Raw genomic sequence first — 17,813 nt, forward strand, 5'->3', positions numbered from 1 at the left:
ACATTTTACGCTTAGTTTCGTACTCGTCGAATACATACAAAATAGCCTTCAAAAAACACTTCCCTGTTAGCGGCTTGTTTTGAAACACTATTTTTAATTCATAAAAATACATTTTTGCTTTGTTTTGATATAAAAACAAATGGTGAAAAATAATGTGCCATTCTCACCCAGAGAGTTTCATTTACCGCAGCAGTTTATCATGTGGGCCGCTATTATTTCTACCGGGGGCCCTATTCTTTTTTTTTATTATTGCGCAAGTGCACCCTTCGACATAAACTAAATAAATGTAGCCACGTAGTCCCGTTTCCACGTTTCCACAATGAAGTGCACCGTGCGTCCAGCGACGAAGGTCAGGTGGTCGTCCTGAGCATCCTGAGTGGTAGAGTGAACAAAATACCACCGGGTGGTAGCAGACACTTGCCATCATGTTTCGCGGTTACAGCTGCAGTAACGTTGGTTACAGTAGTGACAGTTTTCCTGGACAGTAGTCAGTTCAATTATATACGTACATGGAGTCACCATATAATTTCCAAAATTTTTAATTTCCTTGAAAAGCACGCCGGTGTGCAGACAAACGGTAGGCGTATTTACAGTCATATAACTGATTACTTTCATGCGTGTTTCAGAGCGAAGAAGGTCACAGCATTTTCGAATGTTGCGGTGAGATACCAGTGAAGCTGTAGAACAGGAAGGAAAAATTGTAAACCAAAAGTTACGTGTTCTGGAATGCTTCGCCACACACTGCCAGACTGCGCTTTTCGTGGAGTTGGTTTCACACTAAAAATAAAATGATCAAGTAAAAAAAAAAAAAAAAAAACTTGACCCGGACGTGATTCGAACACGCAACCTTCTGATCTGGAGTCAGACGCGCTACCGTTGCGCCACCGAGTCAGGACGGCATAGCTACCCAAAAAATAGCATTATAAGAGGAGCGCAGTACTTTTGTTTTAATTGGTTTTATTTAGAAATTACGATATTGCTCATATTCGTCAGAATCCCTCCGAGGTGAAAACGTTGGCGGTGCCTGCATTATCCTTTCAAGAGTTGCTGCGGCCGCCGACATCTCCGCCACTTCACCAGCTACAAACTCCGGATTTAGAACCAGCATGCTGTAACGGTACACTTTTCTTGCGAAGAAGGCCTGAAAAGAGAAATATATGTATCACTAGGGTATCCTTGCTCATTTTCACTGCATAGAGCCGTTGCCATAGGCCGCTGTAATACACAGCAAGGCTCTGGCGACTTCAGAGTTCGCATAGCCCCAATCATTCATGCAGCAGAGCGGCAAATTCAAACTTTGCAAATGTGAAACCAAATTGTTTTTCAAGTCTTGTTGAATTCTCTTAACCATTCTATGTTTTTGTGGTATTTTATGTAAAAATAAATGGCCGAAGAATTTTTAGTACACCAATTTGAGCGTTTATCAGGCAATTTAAGCCGCAAACACATAAGTAGCAGCAGCACGGGAGGTGTAAGTCAGGTGTGCGCACGCGTGTGTAAGTGTGTAACATTGAACTTCAAATACATTAGTAGAGGCGCTAAGCGCACTTCGGCAGTGACACGCCATACGTGTTCTTTAAACATGAAAGCGTGGCTATCCGTATGTTTGGTTTATTCCGTGCCGTTATAGATTCTGTGCAAGAAACGGCAGCCTTTCTCGGTCCCCTAGAGCGGGAATGCAATTGTAATAGTTGCAGTGAAATTCCGTACTACTTATTAAGGCACGCTTTATGTTGCGCACTTGTGTTTGCACTCCCGGCATAACCTTTTATGTTGAATTCCGATGTCAGATACGAAGTTGTCCCTGTACCGCTTGGGTCTCTCTGGCAAACGATTTTGCTTCGCTTCCCGCATGCATCTATTAAAGTACATTTCTTCGTGGCTTCCAGGGCAGCCTGTCGCGTTTTCTTATGTAGCTTAGTTAGCAGCTGTTCGCGAGGAGCCAAGACACTGAAGTTCACCACCATGGACAAAGCGCACGGTGCTACCACCTGACTTGTATTTACAGACGTTTGCATTCACTTTTCGGGGCGGAGCTATTCTAGCCACCTTAACGGAGTCGCGCCCTGCCATCGGCATCGCGGCTTCACGATTCTAGGAGGTTCCAACGAGGTCAATCTCTGTGTTTCGCGGGTCGCGCAACAGTTGACAGAATACATGTTACATGCTTTGCACGAAAAAAAAAAAAAGACACAGGAGTTTTGGGGAACAAAGCAAGCTTAGTACTCGCAAAGAAAATACACGCTTACCCTTATTATAGTGAAGATCCCGGCTGCTACAACGAACGTCACAACCAGCGACATCTGCGCACCAAACAATCACAAATCATCACTTTTCCAGGGTCTATTGTGCGAACATTGAAACACATAGGTTGCGAACAAGTAACACATAAGCTGCGAACACCGGAAGCATGCATCAGTCCATGACAGGTCACTACGGGAATGTTCTTTTTGCCTTTTTGGGTGCGTCTGTTCTGGTTGGACCTACGCCTGTGTACAGGTGGCATGTTGGCCATGTGGTCATCATATTCTTTCTTTCTTTCTTTTTTCATTGGTTTTCGCCTTCTGTTTCTCATGTTGAATTATGTAGTGACATTATCCTCGTAAATTGTCATTGGGCCTTTAACGAGTTGCTTGTATCCGAGCCCTGTGTGCGACTTTTGGATCAAACGACAGTTTTGGCTGGGTGATCAAAATCCGTCTCCAATGGATTGCAGCGTTGCACAGGGCCAACCAGTGAGCTCACCGTGTGTACAGTAAAATTTTTACGCGAAACACGCTTAGACTGCTCGCCCAGCTTTTTCGTGTCGGCGGCGCGCGGTTCCAGCGGAGTTTTCTGAAAAGATGTTAAGGAGAGAGTGAAGCGACAATGTATGGGGGAGAGAGACCCGCGTCTGGCCTGATGGACGTCATTTACTTCGAGAAACTGAACGCCGCGGTGGCTATGATGCACTTCGGGCTGAGAGATGACCACGTAATTATTCACGTTGATTAAACTGCCGCAGAGTTGCTGTAGACACTGTTATAGTTAAAGGATGTGTGCACGTTGCTGTGGACGCCGCGGATGCTACTAGGACGCACTGGATTTTGGGAATGAACGCGTTATTCGAATGGAATTGAATTGGAGTAGCAGGTGGTAGATTACCGTGGCGAAACTAGAAGTTACTATAACGGTTTAAGCCACATGCACTATCGGGATTGGTCCATGTCGCATACGTTTCAAGTATCCTATAGAATCGCTTATACACGGTTTACAGAGCGGCGGCCTGGGCGCAGCCATGGTGGATGATGCGACGTCACTCGGCATTGTTGGCCTTCTCGGGTGCGTTTTTCGGTCCGGGGCGCGTCGGCGAGCGCCGGAGCGGCTCTATTGGCGCGTTGTGCTAGTTATTTTGAAGTGTCCCTGCGAATTAAGACTTCTCCTACGCGTCGATATTGTGTGGCAACCTTCAGGGACTACTTAGTCCCGTAAGAATTCTTTAAGCCGAACTCCCGTTCACGCATTTCGTATCTGTTTGACGGCATTTTATTTTCTATTCCTACGTAGACAGAAACCATGTATATCATGAATGGCAACCTGCAGTTGCCGCCCCTGATTATGCGGTTCCCGGCTTGTAACTTGTAACTCTTGTTACAAGTTAACTCTTGTAACTTCTGAAGGCTGACAGGGCAACTCTAACCACAAATGGGGTTAGACAGAAACAAACTTTAAGATCGTTTCCAGTTGGCATTACTTCCCATCTTCACACTTAGGCAGATAACGTATTCACTTGCTTTCTTTGCACCGGTCCAATAAAAGCCCCACCTCCCCATCCCTATTTGCCGTCTGGCCCTTGGTGGCATCGGCTTCATGCAACTCGGCCCTCCACCTCAAAAGGCTGACGACTCCTGATATACAGGAAACGGATTTGATATGCTGGTTGCCACACTTTTATCTCATAAGCCTATGCAGATTCGTTCGCACACGGATTATTAACAGAGTTGGAAATAACTTCGAATCTGCAGCCTCCGACGCAAGGCAACTGCCACTACGGCTCAGCTCTGGTTGCGCCAACAAGCATCATTGAACACAGGCCTGCAGTGTGACGAAACACATGCATGCAATGCTTACTGAGGCCAGGTTCATGCGTTCGTCACGAGGAAGGATGGGTTAGCTGCAGCGCCGAACGGCGAAGTTCCGGGGACGCTAGCGGTGCGATGAAAGGCGTTTGGTGCACTTTTAAGTACCGCGGGACCAGATATTCTACGCCGTGGCAAAGCTGATATGCGCCAGCGAAAACTAGAAACGAATATGGGACTCACCGCTCCGGTCTATAGTTGTTTTGTCGCGACGCACGAGCGCAACGCGTAAACACAACAGGATACATGTTCTAGAACAAGCGCGCCGAGGCAGATTGGTGTGGACTACATGCACAGCCTCCCGTCACGGTCTGGAAAATTCGCCCTTGCCGATGTTCTCTGAACAAAATTCTTCCGTTGGAGAACGGCGAACCAGCGACGCCTGGTCTCTCTGTTGCGCACACTGCGGAAAGCGGTGCACTGCGAAAGGCCACGTTTCCCAAGTACGGAAACTTCACATGTCTCCGTACACTAATTTAGCGCTTCCTCGAGCGTTGTTTCATTTCGCGACGACAAACGTGATATCCCACTGCATCGACAATATGAAATTATGACTTTGTTGCTTGCTTAACACATTTTGCAAACGACGCGAAACCAAAACTAGAAAAGGCCAGTAGTGGCGAGTGCGGCGCTAGCGCCATCTGGCTAAGGTAGGCCTAACTGCTCGCTGTAAGCGGTCTAGAGCAACTATTTACGCAAAAATTTTAGTGTTTAATAAACGCTTCCAGTCTTTCACCTGGACGGAAGCGCTGCAAGACTGAACGTCTAGCAGCACAAGACATTTTATGCGAACCTTACTGCGTGGCTGCCAGTCAAGGTCAACGGAGGTTTCCCCAGTTGCCCAGTTCCCGTGATAACTATTTGAGTTTAAGGGGAACTTTACAGAAAAGCCTTTAATGTAAATGCCTCGTGTAAGCCGTGGCCAAACATCACTTTGCGGAAAAGCCAACTTTAAAGCGCAGCCCGCGGCAAAGCCAGTAAGTACGCCTCAAAACTGAGTAGACAATATCCGCTAACGCTGATGATCTTATATAACCTTCAAGTCTCTGTCCGGACATCTTTATCCGACATGGCTGTGTCTGTCACACGGATTCAAGAAAGAGTTCGGTCACATCAAGGCCATCACAAGGACACTTTCTTGGAAAGCACACCCACAAGACATCCGCCTACCCGCAAATCATGCTCAGCTGCAGATTTCGCTGCACATTTCACTTTTATGTTTTACCGATTCCTATGACAGAGAAATCAACCACAGTTTTTTTATTGCAGCCTGCGGCGTTTTGTGTACCGAATTTTTTTCTCGTCTTGCTTTTAATTTCCCACATCCCCTGGTTTGGCTGTATTCCTAACGTGACGTGCATACCAGTTACAGACACTCACGTTCCGGGCGTTGCTCTTCCATATAGCGATAGCAAGCAGCCCGAGTCCGTGCGTGGCGGCTGTGAACGTGGACCACCACATGTACATCAGCATTGGGGCCCTGGAGTTCTGCGCGGCGGTGAGATACATACAAGAAGACGAAGGTTCGAATCTCGCCGAAATCATTTTTTCGAACTGAAACAAACCATGTTTGTCTCCCAAACTGTCGCTAGACAGAGGAAACGTATTTTTATCCAGAAGAGAGGCTTTAGGGTCGCTTTCTGATGCCAGAAGTCCAGTAACACGGGCCGCTCCTTCTGCCCTCTCCACCAACTTGCACTGTACGTCCAAGGAAGAGCTGGCCAAGGCATTCTTCCAAAGCTCATGAGTGGAGGAGGTTGGGCGGGTCAAGTGGGCTTCGTGTACAGCCGCCGAACGTATGAAAAAATGTTACGGATTGCCCAAAAAAGCGGCACATAGGGGGGTGCAGCGTGGAGGCTTTCGTTCGATGTTAATTTGAAGAGGAGTTTCAATCAAGCTGTCCCATGCATTAAGAATGCTGTGCAGGTGGCTTTAGCACTGGAAACTTTATCAAATTGCGGAAACAAAAAAGCACGCAAACAAACAGGTGCTCAAACAACCGATGTACTAAGCTCAGGGGCAGAGAAATGGATCACATGTTGCTGCTTTCGGAGTAGCTTGAAGCACTGCAACGGCAAACCAGGAATCCAAGCAGCTCACGTCTTCAATGCCGATGATGAGGTACAAGTCGAGTAGGCTGGTGATGTAGAAGGAAGCCGCCACCAGGGAGCTACCCCACTTTATCTCTGCGTTAAAATACAGTAAAACGAACTATTTAAACCTTCAGTTTGTACAACACACATGGTTTTTCAAGCTGAAACAGCTGAAAAGTGATAATTCTAAGAATTTTTGTCTCGCTAACGCCAAGTGCGAAACATTTTATTAAAATAGTAGCCCAACAAAGGCTATCACCTTTAAAATGGTGTAGTAAAAAATAGACGCGTATCTGCTCCACCGGACCAAGCTTAAGTTTAAGTTAACACCAGCGGACCAAGCTTAAGGTTAAACAGCTCCGCTGTTAGCAGCGATCGCGCGGCCTCTGTGGCTTTTCATTATCTGAAGTACGTTTTGAAACAAAGTTTTTTTTGTACCCGCACTCCTGTTGTAATAAGATAATAATTCGAAGCTGGAATACAAGATCCAATGGATGACGAAGAAAAAAGTTGGTTATAGATATAATTTCGCAATTTGTGCCAAACTTTCTCAAATTTGATTGATTGTAGGGTTTAACGCGCCGACGCAGCGCAGGCGATGAGGCGCGCCGTAGTGGAGGGCTCCGGATTAATTTTGGTCACCTGGGGATTTCTAACGTGCGTCGAAATCTCGTACGCACGCGCGTTTCTGCTTTTCGCCTCCATCAGAAAAGCGCCCCCCGCGGCCGGGAATCGAACCCGCGCCCTTGTGCTCCGCAGCACAATGCCTTAGCCACTGAGCCACCGCGGCGGGTGAATTTTCTCAAATTTGTAGCTGCGTTCAAATCATCGCGGATGTAAAAACGTTAGAACCTTAAAAAAAAAAGTCAATGTAAGAAAAGCCGGAAAGTCTGACTTTTAACGTATAATGCCACTTTTGGTGTCCCACAGGTGACAGCACAAGCACTAACAGGACGCAAATAAGTGTCCCATCAAACCGAGAAGTTAGACCTTCAAAAAAATTCAAATGTGCAGATTGCCGAAAATATGTAAAGATTACATTTCAGATATGCAGCCCGCCTTGGCGCGAGATAGGTACACTGAAAGCTTTTTTCTGTGTGCGTTTTATGTCCCTTTACGTCTTTGAAGCTTCTTCTTTTCATGAAGCGGGTAGTGCTGTTGTTTATGATGGTGATGGTGGTGGTGGTTGTATATCTACAAGGGATGTGGTTACTTTTTTGTTGGTTCTTGTTGGCGTTCTTTGAATGTTTGGGCTACAGCTGTTGTTGGCATCGTCGGTTTCAATGCTGGTGATTTCGGCAATGTAATTTGAACAAGTAGCTGGCGCATGGCGCCGAAATGCCGCGTTGCTGATATATAAAGCGGTACACAGCACTGTTGTTGTTCTTGGTGCCATTGTTATTGTTTTGGTAGTGGCGTAATTGTTGCTGTTATGTGATGGACTCGTCTTTTGCTGGAGTTATCAGTGTTATTGTAAATGCCGCTGTGCAAGGCTGCAAGCGAAACGAGCTGATGAAAATCTAGCATAAACGCAGTACAGTCGAACTTCGTTATAGCGAACACTGATATAATGAATTATCTGATATAGCGAACTAAATACGAAGTTTCTCTGCTCACGCTTCATTTCACAGGCACCTATTATTTTCATAACGAGACCACATCCTCGAGAGCCGCGCGATATCGGCTATAACGAAGAAATATTTGGTTCCCGTGAGGCTCAAAACTCGACAGCTAGCATACTAAAAGCAAAATTAAAAAAAGTCAGACAAAGCAACTGTTTTTAGTAGCTTAAGCCGATTATTGCGTGGGCACTGTGAAAAACTACATTCCGCTCAGGCTGCGAAAAGCCACCAGGCGAAGGCCACATCCTCCTTCAAATTAATAAGGAGACCGGCCTGTTTTGCCGAACGAACTTAGTCCTGTTGTAATTTCACGTTCTCGCGTTCCGGTCTGTTTAGTTTGAAATGCCACAAGGAGATAGATAAGGACTACCTCGCTTATAGTTGGTTCGAAGCCTAGAACAATGCGTTTTTTATCTAGGAGTGTTGCTCGAGCGAGATTGCCGATTTATTGGTGCCGATTTTTACAACTGCGGTTGTAACGAATATCGGCTATAACGAACTAATTTACTGTCCCGATAGCACTTCGTTATAACGAGGTTCGACCGTATCAGAGCCTGTTTCAAGAACTGTTACAAGAATACTCAAAGGAGTGTTCTTGTAACAGTGGTGCACATGTAACGAAGCTAGTGTTGCCTCCCCCCGAGGAGGTTTTTGGTTAGCAGTTACGCGGAGCGAACCCATGGCTATGAATTGTTAGCGACATGCACGGGCCCTGAAGAAATGTATTTGTGGCAGCAGCAGCTTTTTAGGTGGGTTGCCCGAGTGTCAAGTCTTGTTGATTATGATTGCTATTGGTTTCCTCTTTGTAGCGGGGTGATGACGTGTCATTTTCCACTCCTGGTTCAATACTAGCCTAGGGCAGGCACAAAAAACGTATTAGGCACAAAATACTTTTTTTTTCCTGTTACAGGTGGTAACTGTCCTAGGTAATATTCCCCTCTCTGCTTTTCGTCCACCAGCATTCTAATCTTCTTTTCGTCGCCTCGACAGCTTCGAAGTTAACTCCCTCTGTGTTACCCTTAACCTAGGTCCAGAAACCCCAAGCATGTTTCACCGCACACTGGTAGGTACTGCGGTGAAGCTCATCCGCGAAGCCGATGTAACGAAGGCGGTATTTCTGACCGAAGCGACATAAAACACGGCCTACGACGAGGCCCCGACGCGAATTGGCAGGATCAGATGTTGGATAATTCGTTTATACTGCGCAATAATTATATTTTACTTATAAGCTGTTGATATTGCATTTTTAGCGAGAGGATGGGTCGTAAGTATTTGAAGTACGTTTTACCCTAAGCACGCAATTTGCTGTCGGCTCGCTTCTTTATTCGCCATTTATGCTAACGTTTTTTAGATAGATGTGCACATACAAACCGCGCTCAATGTTTACTGGAGGTGCGACGACGCTATAGACTACAAAGGTACGCCAGTGACATCAGTTTCAGTTCTACATAAAGCGAGTGCTGAATGAATATGAATGTTGAATGGATTCCATAACGCCCTTTCAGTTCAACTCACATCTTTCGTTTTCATTTGGGCCTGCGTTACTTATTGCCTTTTAGCATTAGCAACACCTTCAACTGAAAAAAGGTGGACTTATTTTGTCAGCCTTTAACAGCCGTATTTATTTTTAGAATGGGTATCAAGTGTTTTACACCTTTTGTGCTCAATACCAGGTAGCTCGGCGGTGATTTTTTCATGCTAAGCGTCAGCTCTTTACGTGCATACGCCACCGATTGCTTACGTAAAACTACCTGGCTAATTCACTTTACATGTATTTGAGAATAGGGTAATTAAAATTTTGCCTATTTGATTGCCAGTCCTTAGCAGTTCTAAGCAGTTTGTGGGCAGCTCAAAACTGCTTTCGCAATGAACATTCCATATCCAAAAAAAGAAAAAAATATATGGAGCAGCCCCGGAGCAGTTCTATGGGCGGCCCAGAATGACAAATAAAAAAAAAAGACCTATCGGGATTCAGATGGCTGATAAAGTTGCCCTTCCGTGTGGGAGGCAGAATGTGGATGCAACGCTTGCTCATCAAATCGAGTAAGCATAATCGTTACTTTAAAAACCCTCCAGTCTATGGGTACGCCGGAAGGCCGGGTTTTTTTTGCTGGAAAATAACTTGAAGTCTCACTAAAAGGGTTCAACTTAAATTGAGGACGACTCAGCGAGCAATGGAACGGAAGATGATAGGTGCAACATTAACGGACAAGAAGAGAGAAGAGTGGATCAGGGAACACACGCGTGTTAAGGACATATTAGTAGAAATTAAGAAGAAGAAATGGTTGTGGACAGGACATGTAATGCGAAGGCAAGATAACCGTTGGTCATTAAGGGTAACAGAGTGGATCCCTAGAGAAGGCAAGCGTTGCAGGGGGCGACAGAAAGTTAAATGGGCAGGTGAGATCAAGAAGTTTGCGGTAATACATTGTTAGCACAGGACCGGGATAATTGGAGATCTATGGGAGAGGCCTTCTCTCTGCAGTGGGCGTAGATCGGCTGGTGATGATGAATGGTTGAAGGTAAAAAGGGGGTGGGGGGTGGTATACTTCTTAAGCGGTGTATCATTGTGGCATCAACTCCGGCACACTAACTGGCCAACCCAGCCCTCCCCCAAGATTCAGCATCAAATATATCGGCGCATCTGGCTGAACCCCTGTGCAAAGACCGAATCCCTGTAGACGAGACATACTTTCTCCGCACCTAAGTACGAGAAGATGAAGAAGGGAGAACCACTTTTGAGCTGCGTTCACCTGTGGGGTTGCTGTCCACAGACTTGAGCTTCAGGTGAACGGCAGCATCTTCAGCTATCAGGGCCGTGTATAGGAACAGCATCATCAGCACGCTGTTCATGGTCTGCAAGAACATATATCGTTAGTGTGCGCGGACACGTGCACACACGCACGCGCACACGCACGCACAAAAAGGTGACTGCGCTGTTCTGCACGCGCAGAAGCTTGTTGCACATCATTTGATAAAATCAGCTACCATGGCGCATCACTTCCACTCTCCCGTTAGAAATTCGCAGCTTTTAAGCTGATGGCTGTTCGGTGACATCAATAACTGGTTTTATTTTCAACAATGCGGTTTAATTTTTTAAAATTCCTTTAGAATGTACCCGATACTGTCCCGATAGCACTTCGTTGTTATCGGGACAGTATCGTGCACGTCCAAGTGCACGTCCAAGCCTTGGACGTGCACTTGCTTGCGTGCGCGAACATAAAAAGAAAAGTTGGCGAAGCTTGCTCTAGTGGTGCAAGGCTGGACAAACAGCAAAGCTGGCGGCTCCTCTCCCTTCGTCGGAGACCCGGCTGTTGCATCTCACATGGATTTACAAACTTGCCGCTGGACGTTCTCCAGGACTGGCAGGCCCGGATCGTCGTGTCCGCAGGCTTCCACATCTTTTTTAAAGTGGACCGCGTTAACACGCGCTAAAATCTGCGGCAGCCGGCTTCGCGAACTCGGCGTCTGAGCTCCCCACTCCAGGCGCGAACGCAGGTGGACTGGCGAGGAGAAGAGCACGCGAGAGATCACGCCATGACCGCTAGGCAGAGTGCTCCCGAGGGTCGAGTTGGCCGGCTCCAGGCGCTCCTCACGAGGCGCATGCTCCCGTGAGTTTGGTATTTCTTTTTTTTCGAGCTCCCCACGTGGTGCAAGCCCACGCGCAAGCTTAGACGACGCCGAGCGCTCCTCACGAGGAGCACGATCCCGTGCGCTCGGCCGGGCAGAGTTTTCTGGTAACGCTGGCCGGCGGGATTAAACAGCTCTCCTGTTAAAAAGAAAACACGCTTGGCAGTCGTACTGGAGAGGAATACCTGGCGCTCCAAGTTTAAAAGCGGCCCCAACTCGCGCTGATCAGAATGAACTTCCGCAGGTTTTCTACGAAAGTTTTACGTCGCCACGGGGCCCGTCAAGTGGAGGAATAATCTGTCATGGTTGGTGGGATTTGCCACAACTGAAACCAAACACTGCTAATTTACAGACTGTTGACGCATGTGGAGCTTCATCAGGTGTCACACAGTAGCCCTGGATTTTATGCATGGCGTATACCTATAGGCTACGATTAGACTACGTCAATCGGATTGCTGGACATAGTTAAGGGGTCATCTGGTGCCAAAAAGAAAACCGTTTCGCGCAAGTACTACACAAAACATGCCCACTCGTGTGATTGGCCAATTCGCTGAGCGTTAATTACCCGAGATTCATTCTTAAGAATTAAAGATCGGTGCACCGTGGTACAGGAATACCGGCTTCCACGATAGCTGATTTGTTCTAAGGAGGTTAATATCTGTTAAAAAAAAAAATCAAATTTTGGGAGTTTAGCGCGCCGAAGCTACACCTGCGAGCTGCAGGCGAGCCGCAGTGGAGGTTTCCGGATTAATTTTGATCACCCGGGGATCTTTGATGAGCGCCGAAATCTCGGTGCGCGGCCGGCATCGAACCCGCGTCCTTGGGCTCAGCAGCACAAGCAGGTGCTTTTCTCGACCAGGGTAAGGTCAAATGGGATTTTTTGTTTCCGTCGAGCTTCCCAGCAAAGGACAGAAGAGGCTTACGGCATGAACGTTGAGAGAGAGAGAGAGAGAGAGAGAGAGAGAGAGAGAGAGAGAGAGAGAGAGAGAGAGAGAGAGAGAGAGAGAGAGAGAGAGAGAGAGAGAGACCACACACCGTGCTCACGTGTGTCTGTTCTCATGAATCGTTGCTTTTGGCTGACACGTTCTTCTATGTGGATATCTTATCAACCCCCTTGAAAACCTGTTCTTGGAGTTACTTTCGTTGTCCTTGGAGCGTTGAGAATTCATGTGCGCGAACGAATAGTGCGTACGTGGAGGTAGACTCCCATTTCTTTTTGGTACAAGCTGAAAATTGTAGGCAAGCGTGCCTATCTCTTCTCGTTGTGACAATGGAAGGAAACTCAGGGAAGACATCGCTGACAATTAATAGCGACCGAAGGGAAGATCATGTTCGAAACTCGCAGTACCCAAACATAGGCTTACATGTAGTCTACGTTGCACGTGTACTGTGTATCCGTCATATCGTTGTCTGGCCTGGTTTCTGACAGGTGCTGCATTGCCAACTAAAATAAAATTTCACCTCGGCCAAATTTATTTTGGACGTGCAGTACCGTACGTACCACCAAATCAATTGGGACATGAGTGGTAGCCCCGTGAAACGCCTTGCTAATGAGACAGAAGCGTCTAAAATAGCTCTACCGCATTCTACTCTGCACCTGCCGGCGAATCGCGCAAACAGCCATGAAGTGCATGTGAGTGTATCACCACGCTCTCCTCGATTTCGATTTCAAAATGGCCCAGTTTTCATGGTCGTTCGCGCCATGCATGCGCGTATTTCAGCTGTCATATTTTGTATTTTGCAGTCTTTTTAGGTAGACTATACGGAAATGGGGCTTTCAAGAGGCGGAAATTTTCAGTGCAGTTTACCTCTAATGCCTCCCGAGACGTAGCAAGATGATTAGGCTAGATTTCCCTCCACGAGACCAAAAGCTGACCAGAGGGAAGCAAGCACTAGTTCGGTTGCTGATTTTGTGAAATACGGGCAAGTTCCATATTCCACTTTCGATTCACCATATTTCAGCCCTTGGGATGGCTAATCACTTTCATTAATCAATTCTGTTTAGTAACATGGCAGGAACGCCGATTGGACTTAGTGCTGACCCACAGATATAAACGATAAAGACAATACAGAAAACAACGCCGCTGCAAATAACTAGCCACACATAATTGAAGTGCGGTGCATAAAAGTAAATAATACATAAATGGATCGAGAGATGCAAACATGTAAAGTTGCGCCTAACAAAACCGAATCTATATGCGGTCTTTTTGTAAAGGTGAAGCAGCTTCAAAACTTGGGGTGTTAATGTTAACAGAAACGCTACTACTCCTCCTCCCAGTATAACTATCAATCAATCAATCAATCAATCAATCAATCAATCAATCAATCAATCAATCAATCAATCAATCAATCAATCAATCAATCAATCAATCAATCAATCAATCAATCAATCAATCAATCAATTGATCAATCAATCAATTAATTGATCGATCATTCGATCTATTAATCATTTATTTACGTGCCCAGGAACAGCCGGGGGGCCTTTGTGCTGGCGCACGAAGAAAAAAAAACAAGCAACCTACGAGCACACACCGCACAAGTAATGCAATTTGGGACAGCGTTGCTTACGCAGAAAAAATTACACGCTGTCGTACACCCAAATATACACTCCACCACACACAACCACACACACAAACACAATTACAGCACCTTGCAGTAAGTCGTGAGACACCACACGTACAAATATTCTTTTACACAAATATACAATAATGACAGCAATGTTAAGTTGTGCGGAAAAGGAGTCATTCAGGATAGCTTGTATGTGAGAAGCAGGGTATATAATGGTTATAACTGTGGAGAGGACAAGTGAACTGAAAAAGATAAAGGATTGCTTTGTTACAATTTCATACTCAAGTGACAGCGCATGACGCAGGATAAAAAAGGACCCTTAAGATGGCAAGCTCACAGACGTGTTTGCGGAACAGAGTTGGCGAAGAATTAAATATATCTAAATATTCATAGTACTGATTGTGTGTACACTGCAATCGAAACAGGGGGCACAAGCCACGCAGACATTTGGAATTAAAGAAGGCATTGTGTCGTCTGGTACAAGGCCAATTAGGTGGTAATGCAAATTATGTAAATTAAGCCAAAGTATATATATTGCCTTCGGGCCCTTAAGGAACTAATAAATGAATTGAAATGAAAAGAAGAATGTATTTACAAGTACGGGGTACCATGAAGCTTCAATTACACATAAAAGCATGAAACAAATATGAGAAAGTATTTTAATAATACTAATCAAATTATAATCCGACAAGTAGGAACAACCTCCGCTATAGCTAAACACTCCGAAACCTGACTCACCCTCCGCGTTTGCCTCGCGTCGCTCTTGATGCGATGGGTACGGGGCTACAGGTATTCATGGTTTCAACGGTTGCACGGGTAACGATGTCTGGATGCTTCTCCTCGCCCCTGTGGCGAGAAGGAGCCTTTAGGCTCCCCAGCATGGGTCAAGTCACACCCGTGGCGTGGAATTCGCGACGCGCAGCGCGTCGTCACTCTCTCTAGTCCCGCCACGCGAGAGCCCGGTTGCTGGTGTTGCATGCACGCATCCCTAGCACACATCCGTCGCTTCTGGACTGCCGTGGACAGCTCATTACATCGCAGCTTCGCCTCGTCGCTTCACCGCTCTTGTCGAGATACGCCTTCTGGACGTAGCATGATGCCAGGACTGTGCCCTGTGTGTGTTTTCGTGCGTGGTGGTCCTAACCAAAGAGGCTACTCTCTTCTATCTATCCTTTGTTTACTTCACTTCCTGCCGTATCCTCTTCTCTCCAACTATATTCCCAGCCCAGGTCTGTGTTGAATGCAGGTCCCTGAGGAGTTCATTAATACCACCAGTCCGTTTTTTTCTTCCGTTTCCCTCAATCTCGAATCACTTCTCTCTCTTTTAAGCCTAATTTCTGGTGTTAGGCAATAAGTGCGGGCGACAACCAATTAGTTTCTTATTCAGTTAGGAACATTCGGATGTGCAGTTTCTGAGCGGCGTAAACGTAATTTGAAAACATTAATCAAATATTGCAATAACCTCTATCGCACTATGAACGGCCGATTTTACGCGCTATTTGAAAAGATATTGAACGAAAGCCCGACATTTCCTGGGACCTTGCGTGGGTCTCCGATAACAAATGTGCGATGAGGCAATATTCCAGAGCTTCAAAAGAGGTACAAGCGGCAAAATAACAAGCAATTTAAATACGCAAATATTGTGGCCAGGAATGCATCTAGTACATTTCTTCACGGCGCGAAAGTACTGCATCTACTGAACAAACGTCGTGCTCAAACGTACTTCGAGAACGACGTTCTCAAACTGAAAGGGAAGTCTTCGAGGCTTTTGTGATTAGCAGGGAGGGCGAGAACTGCGTCAGTGCCCCATCTTTGGCACCTTCAATCAGAGAAATCCACTTTTTGGCGAGAGAAGGGGTGTCCCTTGATCGTGCGCAGTCGCCGACTGGTGTGCACACACACGTGTCGGTAAAGATCATGTCTTGTGACCAGGCGTTGTTTGTGCCTCAATGAAAAAATGATAAGAGCGAGTGCAAACATTGCGCCGTTTCATTTCCGCGGAATCGTGTGCTTGCTTGTTTGTTTGTTTCTTCGAATCATGTACATATATGGGTGTTTTTCTGTTCCCTTTTGCATAAACCAAGTTGAAGTCTAGCGTGTGTTTCGTGTTTTATTTCTTCGTCTTGCGTTAAAGTTCGCTAGAAGTATGAGTTCATTAGTTAAAAAGGGATGGCTTACGAAGAAAATGCTTCCTGTCGTCTGAATTCCGGGCCGGTTCTTGAACATAACCCGATCGAAGCAGTCCATGCAGTCCTCCATCGTGCTCGGCGTTTATAACAACGTCAACTACAAAAAAATAAAAATAAATAAATAGAGAATGACAAGAAGAAAAAAAGGGGAGCGCCCCCTGCATTAGTAAGAACCTTAGGACGACTCCCGCGAATTAGACTGCGGTTAATTTGATTTCAGCCCCTAGTTCGATCAGATTTAGAGGCCCCTTTACTGCACAAAGGTGTGTATTTCGACTTTGGTTAATTAGATTTCACCGCGTAGTTCGGCAAACCTCAAGCGATCTTGCCAGGATCAAATTACCCGCAGTCTGCTGTAGGGAGCATACTCAATGCCTGCAGTCTTAAATAGAAAGAAAAGAGAACGAACGGACTGGGGCTGTACACGACCGCGTTATTAGCGCCTTCGAGTTCGAGCAAACCGGCAGTGCCGAGCTAAGGAATTCTCGAACGTCGCAAATTATGTCTTACCCGGTATTCAAATATAACGGCGTTCTGTTCTTTTCCGTTCTTGTAACCATCATTTACGCAAAGCGTGTGCTGACGCCATTCAAAGGTGCCATTAATCTTCGTACAATAACTCAGAAATTGATTTGACACTTCTTTGTCTGCTTGATTGCTTCTAGTTGCCTCCTTCAGGCTCGAGTATATTGCACCCACAGACTCCGCTGCAGTCTTCTTGGCGCTAATTTTCAAAGCAGTACCTAACTCATTAGACTTAGCTTCAAATCTCTGGCACACGAAGCTAAAATACCATTAGCATAATAAACTAAAAGGTAGTGTCTATTATCACGGCAACCGTGAGAATCACCATCAGAAATTTTTCACGGCAGTCGCCTCGCATTGGCTAAGAACGCTACCTGGAGGTTCTATGGGATAAATATTCCCTAAAAAGACATTTTCGCAGCGGCCCCTGTAGCGCTGTGGTAGAGAACTTGGTGTTAAACGAGAAGGCTCAGGTTCGAGTCCGACTTTACGATGTTTCTTTTTTTTTTAGCTTTCGGAATTTTTCGGTCATTGTGATTTTGTTAATGCTATTTTTACTCTGGTTTTTACTATATCAAGATATCGACGCACAGGACTTCTAGAATGGGTTGAATTACGTTTAATATAGGTTGTGTTATGTGTCATTGGGCTGGGTTAGATTAGGTTTGTTGCAGTTTGACTGGATTTGGGTAGGTTATGACGCGTTCGGTTAGGTTACATTAGGAATTCGGTGAGGTTATGTTACGTTAGGTTACGTTGGGACATAATATTATTATGCAAATTTTACGCCAGTCAGCGCTTATGGAAACTGCCGTGAGAATTTCCCGGGGGTAATTCTCACGGCTGCCGTGAGATTAGAAACAGCCTAACTAGACCATGTCCACCCTTTTTCAGACGATTGCGGTAAGAAAGAAAGAGTCTAAGGAACGCGACATAGTAACGCAATGCGTGTAACTATCCTCGATGAAGTGACGGAAATGCGTTTTGAAAGTAAGAAGAATGAGGTTGGAAAGCACAATGGTCACATTTAAGCAATCAGTCGCGATGTCGTTGTCGGAAAGTCACTCC

General features: G+C 45.9%; 1 protein-coding gene and 1 non-coding gene across 2 annotated transcripts; both read right to left on the reverse strand.

The window, feature by feature from the left end:
• Positions 1-819: 819 nt before the first annotated feature.
• Trnaw-cca (transfer RNA tryptophan (anticodon CCA)) lies at positions 820-891 on the reverse strand. The gene has a single exon. It is a non-coding gene; the product is annotated as a tRNA-Trp (tRNA).
• Positions 892-961: 70 nt separating this feature from the next.
• Positions 962-16,373, reverse strand: LOC144175289 (uncharacterized). The gene is made up of 6 exons (XM_077704375.1): positions 16,210-16,373; positions 10,587-10,689; positions 6,219-6,304; positions 5,499-5,606; positions 2,250-2,303; positions 962-1,141 (listed from the first exon to the last, which is right to left on the reverse strand). The coding sequence occupies exons 1-6, from the start codon at positions 16,288-16,290 to the stop codon at positions 962-964; spliced, it is 612 nt and encodes a 203-aa protein (XP_077560501.1). The 5' UTR covers positions 16,291-16,373.
• Positions 16,374-17,813: the final 1,440 nt, after the last annotated feature.

The sequence above is a fragment of the Haemaphysalis longicornis genome, unplaced genomic scaffold, assembly GCF_048455015.1.
Source record: "Haemaphysalis longicornis isolate Haplotype H1 unplaced genomic scaffold, Haemaphysalis longicornis Haplotype H1 scaffold_3, whole genome shotgun sequence".
Classification (NCBI taxonomy): Eukaryota; Metazoa; Arthropoda; class Arachnida; order Ixodida; family Ixodidae; genus Haemaphysalis; species Haemaphysalis longicornis.